The following is a 13,712-nucleotide window of genomic DNA, read 5'->3' as shown; positions in this document are numbered from 1 at the left end:
GGCATGTGAGACTAAACTCATTATGGGCAGGGGAAGTGTCTGCTAATTCTGTTGTACTCTCCCAAGCACGTAATACAGTGCTCTGCACATAGTAAGCACTCAACAAATTCCAAATCAGGTTGCATGAGTACTTGTCCATGTTTCCATTGTCTTTTTCCTAATTTGTAAGAATTTTGTGTCTTTTTCTTCCCCCTTCGGTCCTCTATCCCTCCACGCCCCCACCACACACACACGCATTTCATATTCAAAGATGACACAGCTATTAGTGAGAGCCTAGTAATTTCTCGTTTCCCATAAACTTAATATAGGGGTTTCATTTCCAGGAACTCTTTGGTGTGCTGCTCTGTTGATCTCTTCAGCCTTAGAGGGACATATTCTTTAGGTTGAGCTACTTAATAATTTTTCCATACACTGAAGAAATACCACATGTAGATACCCAAAAATTTCACTTGTGGTAGAATTCGGAGGGATTGTCTACATCATAGTTTGGTGTCCATCATAACCTGTGATTAAAGTTGCTGCTTTTTTCATTTAAAATGTTTCCAGAATCAGGCTTTTCCAGTGTTTAACTTCTGACTTTGAAGTTTAGAAGGAATACTGCTGGGAAAATATACACCTCAAAAGAGATTCTTTTAGTACTTGAATGCATGTAACACATAATACACCTAATAAAGCAGTTTTACCTACCTAAGCCTTTCCACAGAGAACTCAGCAAACTCTTAATTCTTTGTAAATTACCTCTGGGAGGATAGACAAAACCCACTGCTAATAAGCTTTGTAAATGGAAAAGAGACTTCAGCCTAAAAAAATGAAGAGAGAAACTGCTCCCTGAAATGTTAACACTAGTAACAAAGTGGTTTTGCATTCCTAAGTGTTTCCAGGAGATCTCAGCAGGCAGGGGATTTCAGACAGGCAAGGCAGAAATCACACATAATAATAATAATGGTGGTATTTGTTAAACACTTACTATGTGCCAAGCACTGTTCTGACCACTGGGGTAGATACAAGGTAATCAGGTTGTACCATGTGGGGCTCACGGTCTTAATCCCCATTTTACAGATGAGGGAACTGAGGCACAGAGATGTTAAGTGACTTGCCCAAAGTTACACAGCTGACAAGTGGTGGAGCTGGGATTAGAACCCATGACCTCTGACTCCCAAGCCCATGCTCTTTCCACTAAGCCACGCTGCTTCTGAAGCAGCCCCCCAATCCCCCCACCCTGCCAAAAAAAATTCCCTTATCCACCATGTGATCAATGTAATGCCTACTGCAGCAGCTCTAACATAGGACTGTCTCTATGTTACCCTTTTCATTAGAGAGGAGGGCAAGGTATAGCTGTTGAGCTGGAGTGTGGACAAGAATTCACAGCTATCACAAATTATACTGATTTATTCCACTGCTCCATCTTGTTTTAACAACTGGATGACACATTAGTGTTGAATGGTAGAGAGGTAGAGGATTTCCTGTGTTCAGAAGCAGCTCATCCATTCAGACAAACAGAATCCAGTAATCTAGACTCATTCTATCCACTCTTAGCAAGAGGATGCAATGCAACCTGGGACCTTTGCTCCCCTCAGATTGATCATTCAATCAATAGTATTTATTCAGTGCTTACTATGTGCCTTATTGAAGGCACATCTCCAAGAGGCCTTCCCTGACTCACCTCCTTTTCTCCCATTCCCTTCTGAATCACCTTCATTTACTCCTTTTACCCCCCTCAGCCCCTCAGCATGTATGTACATGTCCATAATTCATTTATATTAATGTCTGTCTCCTTCTCTAGACTACAAGCTCATTGTGGGCAGGGAATGCCTGTTATATTATGCTGTACTCTCCCAAGCATTTAGTACAGTGCTCTGCACACAGTAAGCGCTCAATAGAAATCATTGATTTCAGAGCACTCTTCTAAGCACTTGGGAGAGCGTCAGGTGGACCTGTTCCCTGCCTACAAGGAGCTTACACATCCCCATTATGAAAGTTTGTTTGAGTTGATGGAAATGGTGCTGACGACTTAGCTTCTATTGCCAGGATTGAGGAGAAAGTTGGGGAGGAGGAGCGGGAGGCAGCCAAGTCAATCGGTGGTGTTTATTGAGTGCTTACTATGTGCTGAGCACTGTACTAAGCACTTGGGAGAGTACAGTGCAGTAGACAGCTTCCCTGCCCACAGGGAGAAGCAGCTTGGCCTAGTGGAAAGAGCACTAGGAGTCAGAGGATCTGGGTTTTAGTCTCGGCTCTGCCACTTGTCTGCTGTTTGGCCTTGAGCAAGTCATGTTAACTTCTCTGTAACTCAGTTAACTCATCTATAAGTGGGGATTAAATCCTTCTCCCTCTGATTTAGACTGTGAGCCCTATGTGGGACAGGGACTGTGTCCAACGTGATTAACTTGTATCTACCCCGTGTTTAGAACAGTGCTTGACACATAGTAAGCGCTTCATAAATATTTACATAAAAAGGCGAGCTTTACAGTCTGTTGAGTTCATTGGGCAAATTTACAGGATGAGGGAAGGGAGAAGGCATACATTTTCACTATTTCTTACAAAACTTAAAAGAAATCTTGGAAGTTTCCACTTTGGGGCAACAGTCCTGTGGGGAAATATCCCAGAAAATTAATTTTATATTTGGGAACCAATTTCAGAATGTCATGGCATGTTTCTCTCTCTCTCTCTCTCTCTCTCTCTCTCTCTCTCTCTCTCTCTCTCTCCCCCTCTCCCTCCCTCCCTCCCTCCCCCCCACCCACCCACCTCCCTTCCTTCCTCTTCTCTCCCTTCCTCTCTCCATCTGCCCTCCCCTTTGCCCTTTCTCTAATTTTACCACCTCCCTTTTGCCTCTTCTGTAAATTGACCACTGAAGATAGTTCAAGTGGCAGTTTCAGGAATCCACTGTAAATTAGGTGCAGTCCTTTGATTCCATGAAAGAGAAAAAACTGTTGCCAAATAGCAGCTTTTCATAAAAGCTCTTACAAAAAAACTGATCAAAGATTTCATAAGAGTTGAAAACAACTTACATTTTGTTGGACACTTTTATACAACATGTTTCCATAGGAAAAAAAATTATTCTCTACCCCCCATTTGTTTTAAAGGTTCAGTAAATTTGTTTCACACTTCATTCTGTTTGCTTCTCAGACTTTTCTTTTTTCTGAAAGCCATTTCAGAAATAAGTTAGGAGAAAGAGAGAGGATATCAAGTTTCTATTGTTTCCAAAGAAAGAAGCTAAATAATTGCTGATTCTCAACTCCAGGGAGTTCTTGTTTAGTCAAGAGCACTGACTGTAACGGATCTCTAAAATGCTGCAGGCTTGAGGTACAGAGCTTCTCCTAGAACTTTACATTAGTAAATCTGTGCCCACATCCCAGAAAAGATAGTCTTTTATTAGGCTTTGTGGTTTTTAATGAGCATTTCCAAACATTGTAATGTCCTTTCTGTTGAAGTATGGGAATATTTCAATAGACCAAGAACATTTATGGGAAGACTTAAAATCATAATGGACAGAATTCAAACTGTAGCTTGTCAGGAAAAGCTGACTTTTAAGGAACTGCACATGTAAATAGCTTAAAAAAAGAGATTATTCTACACTGAAGCTTCATTTCTAAGTATTTGGAAGAAGAAACTCTGTTGTACTCTCCCAACTGCTTAGTACCATGCTCTGCACACAGTAAATGCCAGTAAATACTGTTAATTGATTGATTGATTTGCCACTGCTCGCAAGAGGATTCCTTGCTTTTTCATGTTGTCATCTTCTGTCCCAAGAAGGCTGCTGAAATCTTTGGATGACAGGTATATCTGAGGGCTCTGCACACAGTGTGCAGTAAATACTGTTGATTGACAACACTTTTATCAGTCAATCAACCAGTCATATTCATTGAGTTTACTGTGTGCTGGGCACTGTTCTAAGCACTTGGGAGAGACCAGTGTAACAGAGTTGGTAGACACATTCCCTGCCCACAGCGAGCAATAACAATAATAATAATAATGATGATGATGGTATTTGTTAAGCGCTTACTATGTGCCAAGCACTGTTCTAAGCGCTGGGGTAGATACAAGGTACTCAGGTTTTCCCACGTGGGGCTCACAGTCTTAATCCCCACTTTACAGATGAGGTAACTGAGGCTCAGAAGTTAAGTGACTTGCCCAAAGTCACACAGCTGACAAGTGGCAGAGCTGGGATAAGAACCCACGACCTCTGACACCTAAGGCCGTGCTCTTTCTACAAAGCCATGCTGCTTCTCTAGGGGGTGAATTTATGAATTAGCAATTATTAAAGAGAGTATAGTAAATGTAAAACTCATTAAAAAGCTGTTGAGGTGTTTTATAAGCATAATTGAGGTTTTCAAATGAGTACAAAAGTCTTTATGCTTAATAGTTATGAAATCTCTATTTTCGTGCTTCAAAACCAGGGGAAGTTTCACTGGCCACTCAGCATTAGAAAAGAAAGGCTCATCTTAAAAGAAGATGGATTCAGGATTCACGACAGTTAAGGTCCATCATCTTCCTTCGTGCCCCTTTCCTCCCATCTTCCCCTAGGCAAGTGCTAATAATAACAATGATAATAATTGTGGTATTTGTTAAGCACTTACTTTGTGCCAGGCACTTGACTAAGCACTGGGGTAGATACGAGGTAATTGGGTTGCACACAGTCCCTGTTCCTCATAGGGCTCACAGTCTTAATCCCCATTTTACAGATGAAGTAACTGACACCCAGAGAAGTGAAGTGACTTCCCCAGGGTCACACAGCAGAGAAGTGGCAGAACCAGGATTAAAACCCAGGTCCTTCTGACTCCCAGGCCCGTGCTTTATCCACTAGGCCACACTGCTTCTCATTAGACCACGAGAGCAGACCCATTGCAAAAAGCGATGAGAGCAAAAACAGTCTGTATTTTGTTTCTTGCCGTTCCCCTGTGCCTGCATCTAAAGCTCCTCTCCTTTTCCAATTCTCAGGGCTTCCTCAAATACTATTGTGTATGCGCACTTGATTGCCCATCCTCGCTAATGGCTTTCTCCTCACTGCATGTACTGCTGCAGTCTCCTGAGTCCATCTTCTCCCACTGCTGTGTGCTTTCCGTCTCTCTCTCCCTCCCTCCCTCTCTCTCTCTCTCTCCCTCCCCCCCCCCCATCTTGCATACCCTTTCTCTTTGTGTCCCTCTGACTTTTCCTCCCTTGCACTTGGACTTGCCCCCTTTGTTCATCCCACCCTCAGCACTTATGTACATATCCATCATTTATTTATAATAATGTCCGTCTCTCCTTCTAGGCCCTAAGCTCCTGTGGGTAGGGAACATGTCGGCTAATTCATTTAGTCATTCATTCAGTTGTATTTATTGAGAGCATACTGTATGCAAAGCACTGTACTAAGTGCTTGGGAGAGTACAATATATCATCATCATCATCATCAATCGTATTTATTGAGCGCTTACTGTGTGCAGAGCACTGTAATAAGCACTTGGGAAGTACAAGTGGCAACATATAGAGACAGTCCCTACCCAACAGTGGGCTCACAGTTTAAAAGTATCAATACACATACTCATTCCCTGCCCGCAACGAGCTCACAGCCTGGAGATAATAAACTCAGAGTTCAGTTATAGCGTACTCTCCCAAGCTCTTAGTACAGTGCTCTGCACATAATAAGCGCTCAGTAAATACCACTGATTGATTGACTGGCTGGAAATGAGGGCCTAGGCAGGGACCAAGTAAAAGACAGATAAGCCATGGTCCAGTCAAGAAAAAAATTGGGACGGAGAGCCTGCCCAAAGGAATTGATGGTAGAGACGTCTTGTCCCTGTCAGCCATGATCCCACTAGCTGCAGCGAGTGATTAGGCGGGCAAGATGCAGCACACTGTGAAGCGCACCTGAGAGTTTTATATCCAAAACCCACTTCCAACATGTGACCACAGCCGAGAGGCGGTGTTGACCATAGTGTCATAGCCTGGTGATTGGTTGATTGAGCACTGATTGGTTGATTGAGCACTGTACTAAGCACTTGGGAAAGTACGATACAACTGAGATGGTAGACACGTTCCCTGCCTACAGTGAGCCTAAAGTCTAGAGGGAAGATGTGATTCTTCAGTCAGAAGCCTTCACCACTCAGGGCACAACCCCAATTTCTGGTTATTTCATGCCCCACCCTACAAGACTGGACCTGGGGCAAGGGAACAGGGGATTTGAACAAATTTCCTTGAGTGGAGAGTCAGTTATTTTAGGGAAGGCTATTTCCAGGAGACGCTGAGATGAAAAGTCGATTTCAGGGGGTGGGGTGCCAGAAAAGAAAATGAGGAAAATTGAAAGCCACAGGAGTACGTACTTAATTGTTGTACCCCCAGATTTTCATTAACAGCTACTCTCCGTGTTTATTGAAAGCTATCGAACTGTCCCACTTTTCTGATAGAAAAAATGAAACTAGATATTTCAGCATTTCATATAGATTCACGTGAATTTGGCCACCAGGGTTCTTCCAAGTAAGTTCAACTTCAGCTAGTTTTCAAAGTTACTTTTTTTTTAATGGTATTAAGTGCTACTACGTGCCAGGCACTGTACTAAAGTGTTGGGGTAGATACAAGCTAATTGGGTTGGACACAGTCTCATATGGGGTGCACAGTCTTAATCCCCATTTTACAGATGAGGTAGCCAAGGCACAGAAAAGTCAAGTGACTTGATCAAGGTCACAGCAGACAAGCGGCAGAGCCGGGATTAAAACCCAGGTCCTTTCAATTCCCAGGCCTGTTCTTTAGCCACTGGGCCAAGCTGCTTTTATAGAAGGGGATCCTACTGGCTTGTGGCCTCTGAGTTGCAGGGGTTTGGCTGTTCTCTGCGGAGCAAAGAGCTTGCTGCCTTACTTCCTCTTTGCTGTCCCCCTGCAGCCCCTTTTTACATTCAAACTCAGCTGGGGCTGATCGCTTCTCCAGGCATCCCTTCTTTTTTTTTTTAATGGTATTTTGTTAAGTGCTTACTATGTTCCAGACTGTGAGCCCGCTGTTTCTAGACTGTGAGCCCGCTGTTGGGTAGGGACTGTCTCTATGTGTTGCCGACTTGTACTTCCCAAGCGCTTAGTACAGTGCTCTGCACACAGTAAGCGCTCAATAAATACGATTGATTGATTGATTCCAGGCACTGTACTAAGCACTAGGATGGTATATCAACCTAATGGGGTTGAACACAATTCATGTCCCATATGGGGCTCACAGTCTTAGCCCCCATTTGGCAGATGAGGTGAGGCACAGAGATGTTAAATGACTGGCCCAAGGTCACACAACAGACAAGTGGCGGAGTCCCTCTTGAGAGGCCTGTAGCCCTTCCTGGAGAGCAGGGTTTCACTCTACTTCTGAAACCTAAAATGTTTTCCCCAGTCCTCTTGGTCCCTTTCTCTTTCAAAATTAAAAGGGAAAACATGAATTTCCCCCCTCCCCAAAGGTTTTGGTTTATCATTCCTAGCTGGCTCTCACTGGGTGGCTAATGTGCCAGCTGCCATCTAACAATGTTGCATTTAGTCTCCAATGTTTCTACCGATTTCAGCACAGACAACACAGCTAGTTGCTGGGGGTTGATGTATAAGAGGACTAGAATTCAAAATGGACAAAAAGATTGCATGAGTGAACAGGAGTGGCTGATGCTGGGTGAGCAGCTGAGATGGAACACCGATAAGTAATAATAATTATGGCATTTGTTAAGTGCTTACTATGTGCCAAGCACTGTCCTAAGCGCTGGGGTAGATGCAAGGCAGTCAGGTTGGACGCAGTCCCTGTCCTACCTGGGACTCACAGTGTTAATCCCCATTTTACAGATGAGGGAATTGAGGCACAGAGAAGTGAAGTGACTTGCCCAAGGTGGAGCCAAAAGGCAGACAAGTGGTGGAGCCGGGATTAGAAGCCAGGTCCTTCTGATTCCCAGGCCCGGGCTCTATCCACTAGGTAGGCTGAAGAACAATTCAAAAGGGCACTGAAGTCCAACCTCAAGATCAGCCACAGACAGAGCAACCTGGCTCATAGCACTAAGAAATCGTGGTATTCTTTCTGAAGTGAAGACTGGGGAAAACGTGAGGCTAAGAAGCAGAACCACAAACAGAATGAGCTCTATAAATTGCGACTTGGGGTACCAAGGATATAGAGATCGATCCTTCAAATTCGAAGATGGTGAAATGCCCCCTTAGGTGCCCATGTGGGCCAAAAGCCCAGTGTGGGACCATATAGTCTGTCACACCATTTGCATATGTTTACTCAAGGATTATCCTTTGTTTTCGCTTTTGGTTGGGGGGGGGGGTGTTAGTGGTATTTGTTAAGTGCTTACTATGCTGTCAGCCTGGTCCTTTGCATGTTTCACCCTGTTTTTTTGCTCTTGCCTCTTTGTCTCATGATTCTCTTGGAGCTTCTTCTCAGATAATAATTGTGGTATTTATTGAGCTCTTCCTATGGGCCAAGCAGATAGGGGAAATGGACAGTTAGAAGGATACGCACAGAAGTGCTGTTGGGCTAAGGGTGGGGTGGATATCAGATGCTTAAAGGGTACAGATCCAAACACATAGGTAACACCGAAGAAAAGAGGGGTAGGGGTAATGAGAGCTGAATTGGGGAAGGCCTCTTGGAGGAGATGGGATTTCCCTGAAGGTGGGGAGAGCGGTGGTCTGTCAGATACGAAGTGGGAGGGAGTTTCAGGCCAGAGAGAGGACGTGGGCGAGGGGTCGGCGGTGAGATAGGTGAGACGGAGCTATACGGTGAGTAAGTTGGTGTTAGAAGAGCGAAGTGTGCAGGCTGGGTTGCGGTAGGAGATCAGCAGGTAAGCGGTTTACAATCATTTGTGTGTTGTCTTGGGTGGGATACTGTAGGGTGCCATCATTCGCAAATCACAAATCTCCAGTGGCTGCCTCCAGGATTTTGAATGATTCTCACAGACCTGTTGGGTTGGAAGAGTTTCCCAGAGGAGCAAAAGGGTACTTTAACACCTGCATCCAGGTCTCTCATATCCTCCAGCATGGCTGCGTTAAATATATTGAACGGCCCCGGGCCGACTCTTGCTCCCTCCCCCGCTTTACCTCAATAGAAATGGGGGGAGATGAAGCAGACAGGGCACCCCCAGCTCTGACCTGACCACCCAGGCTTTTTCATTAATTCACAGCAAACCTATCTAGTGTGGTAGTCCACATTTTTCAGCCTTTTCTACTAAGAATTGATTCAGGTGAATCACATTCTAGGTGATTGGATCAAGAGCAGGCATTTTCCTTATTTGTATTCTGGGGCCACTCTTCTCTGCCATCCTCTATGCTGTGGTTTACCAGACCTAATCGTATGCATTTCCAGGAAAATTAATGGTGGTACCTACTAAATTCACAATGATCTAAAGCTCTGAGAAATAATTTAATGTTCAACCTGACTAGCATAAAAAGTGCATGAAGCTCAGAACCATAACCTTACCAAGAGGTATGGTGAGTGGGAGAAATAATCACAGAGCATGGACGTAAAGGTAATCATTATCATAACGACGATGACGGTGATGATATTCAGCCTTTACTGTCTTCCCAGCACCCTGCTGAGCTCTGGGCCAGGTACAAGAAAATCAGATTGGACACAGTTCCTGTCTCACACAGGACCTCACAGTCTGAGTGGGAGGGAGAACAGATTGTGAGTCCCCATTTTACTGATGAGGAAACTGAGGCCCAGAGAAGTTAAGTAACTTTCCCCAAGGTCACACAGCAGACAAGTGGTAGATCCCAATCCCATGTCATCTTTATTGTCTTCAGTAGGCCAGACTGCCTCAAGATCTGTTAGGGGGTTCAAGAAGCTATAACATTTTTTGGAAGTAATCGCAAAGCTTCAGTCAACGATATCTATTGATCACTTATGGATGCAGAGCACCGTACTAAGTGCCTGGGAGAGTGCAATATAACAGAGTCAGCAGACATGTTCCCTACCCAAAATAAAGTTGTCTGGGGTTCATTCTCCAAGTCCTCTAGACTGTAAGCTTGTGGTGGGCGGAGAATGTGTCTGTTATATTGTGCTCTCCCAAGTGTTTAGAACAGTGTTCTGTACACAACACTCAATAAATAAGATTGATTCTGTCTGCTCTCCAGGGGAGGTGGTGTGGGACATGACTACCTGAAGTAAAAATGCAGAATTAATGGCTTCTGGGTGGCTGGGCTGGTGGAAGGAGAGAGAATATACTGCTGCCAACCTCCTACAAAAGAACGGGAGACAAGGGCTCCAAACCCCTAAATATTTTAAATCTCTTTCGCTTGCATATTTGTTTTTCTAATCAGGCTATCGCTTACTTGAAAAAGTAACTGGCCGGGAAAATGAAATGGTAGAAAACTGCCTGAGAGCTAGGTCCTCATTCCCATTCATTGTTTTGTTCTTATTAACAGGAGCTCAGCGATGAGTCATGGTTGCTTCTGCTATGCCCTGATTTGTTCCATTCCAGTCTCGGCCTATATCATTTTGGTGACGACCCTACGCTACCATTTGTTTATATGGAGTGTTTTCTCTCCAAAACTTCTTTATGAGGGAATGCACCTATTCATTACCGCGGCTGTTTGTCTGTTTTTCACAGCCATGGATCAAAGCCAGTTGCACAAAATCCAGGACTAAGAGAGGAAACCATTCTTACAGGCAGAAATCTTGGTCCGTGTTGATTACTGACTGGATTTGATCAGTGGGGGGTCATTTTAAACGTAGACATGATCATTCTAGAAAAGTAGCATGAATGATCTTCGGTTGGTGAATTCTATGGGTAGTGACAACTCTTCTATTCCCTTTAACTCTTGCATTGGAATTGAGATAATGCTCCCTTGCATAATTAGTCTATTTTTTACAAGGGTTTGGTTCATTATGAAATGTGAAATTTGTGTACGTATGGTGGTTATTTTTCTTTCACGATGGCCCTGGACACTACTGAATTAAAGCATCTTCGATCCAGCTTTATGTTATATCTTGGTAAAGAAAAGCCTTGAACTCTTCCACCCAAACTGGTGAAGTGTGGTATTTCTTAAACTGGTATATATGGGGGATGGCCTTCCAAGCGTACTGTGTGGTTTGCTCCACTGGGGATTTTTTCCTGTTCTGTACAGTATTGGTGATCTACAATAACTTGTAATAAAGAGCTAAAACATTAGCCTGTAGCCTGGGTATGTCCTTCCTACGAGCCAAATGATTTAGAAGAAGCCCACATTGGGAACTTTAGAATCCTGAGTTTTACTGTGTGGCAGTAAGGAAAGGAGGGAGGGAGAGGGGGAGGGAGTGGGGCAAGGGAGGGAGGAGGAAACAGATGGACAGAGCATCTGTTTCAATTTCTCTTGCCAAGGGAGTGAATCTGCAAAGAACTAAGGGAACCAGGGCAAATTTGATTCATGCTAATGATGATTTCCCTACTATCTTGCCTCTCTCTTTGCCCTGGCTCTCTTCAGTTCAGTTCTGCTCTCTTTAAGTTGAAATCCCCATCTCTTCACTGCCTCTCTTGCCTCTCATTCAGGAGTTCTATTGAGAAGTGAAGCCAACAGTTCAATCTGGGTGGGCCTCAGTCAGACTTTGATTGCAGTCCAGAAGCTTGAGCCACTTGCTGAAGTAATCTCAACAACTGAGATGGTGGTGGGGGAAGAGGGGAAGTGTGGCTCACTTCCCCTCCCCGCCCCCCACCCCCCAACCCCCATGGCATGGGGCAAGAACCATCTTTTTTCTTTTTTTAAATGGTATACTCCAGGTACTCTACTAAGCACTGAGGTAGATAGAAACTAATCAAGTTGGACACAGTCCATGTGTCACATAGGGCTCAGTCTGAATCCCCATTTTACAGATGAGGTAACGGAGGTCCAGAGAAGTGAAGCGACTTGCCCAAGGTCACCCAGCAGACAAAAGGAAGAGCCGGAATTAGAACCCAAGTCCTTCTGACTCCCAAGCCCGGGATCTATCCACTAGGCAACACTTCCTCCAGCCTGTTTCTCCGTGTGCCATTGGGTGGGCGTGACCAGAGACTGTCCTAATCACGTGTGCCCACGTGAAAGCTTCAGGAGCCAGGGAAAGACTTGGGAGAAGGTTGGTGGGGACATTTTTTTCTTCTCTATGCCTAAGGAAGCATGATGCTAGCTTCCATGGATACAAAGGAGGGGGGCTCGCTCTGCCACACAGTCTGCGGGAAGTAATTCCATCTGCTGCCGTTGCTTCTACCGTTGCTTACTGTCCTCCCACAGAATTGCTGTCAGTGGCCACAAATTGCCTTTCTGGGGAAGGTGATACTGATCAGCTCCTCATAATAATAATCATAATGATGATGCTGATGACTGGACAGTAAAAAAACAGGATAGAAAGAGCATAATATTATGGTCCTAGGCGAGAGCAGAGATGGGGCATTTCAAGTTATTTCTTATCTGAATTGAGTCAGTCAAATATCAGTCAGGCAGTCAGTTGGGTTCATTCCCCCACCCACCCTCAATCAATGGTATTCATTGAGTGCTTACTGTGGGAAGAGCACTGTACTGTTTGGGAGAGTACAATATAGCAGATTTGGTAGATACGTTCCCCTGCCCACAATGAGCTTACAGTCTAGAGGGGGAGCTTAATCGGTCAGTTGTATTTTTTGAGCACTTACTGTGTGCAGAGCACTGTACTAAGCACTTCGGAGAGTACAATACAATAGGGATTTGGTAGGCATGTTCCCTGCCCTCTGAAGAAGACCTTTAACACTGCCCTGGTTGAGAGACGCTGCTGGGTTTGAGGTTTGTCTTAGGGGATAAACATCCTTTTTGTAAATTCACAGTTGAGAAGATGTCTTCAGACATGTGCGAGTGCTCTAGAGACAGTCAAGACCAAATGCCTATCCCACCAAATTATTATGACCTAGGGAAAGCTGCCAGGGATGTTTTCAACAAGGGATATGGATTTGGCATGGTCAAAATAGACCTGAAAACCAAGTCCTCCAGGGGTGTGCCCAAGCCCACACCCTCCGCTCCTCTGCCGCTAACCTCCTCACTGTACCTCGTTCTCGCCTGTCCCATCGTCGACCCCCGGCCCACATCCTCCCCCTGGCCTGGAATGTCCTCCCTCCACACATCCGCCAAGCTAGCTCTCTTCCTCCCTTCAAAGCCCTACTGAGAGCTCACCTCTTCCAAGAGGCCTTCCCAGACTGAGCCCCCTTTTTCCTCTCCTCCTCCCCATCCCCCCTGCCCTGCCCCCTTCCCCTCCCCACAGCACCTGTATATATGTTTCTACAGATTTATTACTCTATTTTACTTGTACATATTTAATATTCTATTTATTTTGTTAATGATGTGCATTTAGCTTTAATTCTATTTGTTCTGACGACTTGACACCTGTCCATATGTTTTGTTTCATTGTCTGTCTCCCCCTTCTAGACTGTGAGCCCGTTGTTGGGTAGGGACTGTCTCTATATGTTGCCAACTTGTACTTCCCAAGCGTTTAGTGCAGTGTTCTGCACACAGTAAGCGCTCAATAAATACGATTGAATGAATGAATGAATGCCCACAACAAGCTTACATTCTAGAGGGGGAGACAGACATTAATATAAATAAATTACGGATATGTATAGAAGTGCTCAGCAAGTCACTGAAGGTGGGTGAGCTAGTATTAGAAATAGCATCAGCATCATTATCAAATGAAGACAACGACCTTCTGGTGAAATGTTTTGAAATGATCCTGTGTCTTTTTCATGAATTCCCAGTATAATATGCTTTTTTAGATTGTATTTGATTAAGCATTTACTATGTGTCAAAGACTGTTCTACG

At 44.5% G+C, this 13,712-nt stretch overlaps 1 protein-coding gene across 2 annotated transcripts in view; it reads left to right on the top strand.

Annotated features, from left to right (window-relative positions):
- Positions 1-11,089, top strand: part of PIGG (phosphatidylinositol glycan anchor biosynthesis class G) — a 54,235-nt gene extending 43,146 nt beyond the window's left edge. For both annotated transcript variants that reach the window (XM_038770171.1, XM_038770170.1), the window contains one exon: positions 10,344-11,089. In XM_038770171.1, coding sequence (XP_038626099.1) covers positions 10,344-10,566 — 223 coding nt within the window. In that variant the 3' untranslated portion in view covers positions 10,567-11,089. The remainder of the gene's footprint in view (positions 1-10,343) is intronic.
- The last annotated feature ends 2,623 nt before the right edge of the window (positions 11,090-13,712 follow it).

Source organism: Tachyglossus aculeatus, chromosome X3 (assembly GCF_015852505.1).
Source record: "Tachyglossus aculeatus isolate mTacAcu1 chromosome X3, mTacAcu1.pri, whole genome shotgun sequence".
Taxonomy (NCBI): domain Eukaryota; kingdom Metazoa; phylum Chordata; class Mammalia; order Monotremata; family Tachyglossidae; genus Tachyglossus; species Tachyglossus aculeatus.
The sequence above is the reverse complement of the archived record's forward strand: the minus strand, read 5'-3'. Positions and strand labels throughout refer to the sequence as shown.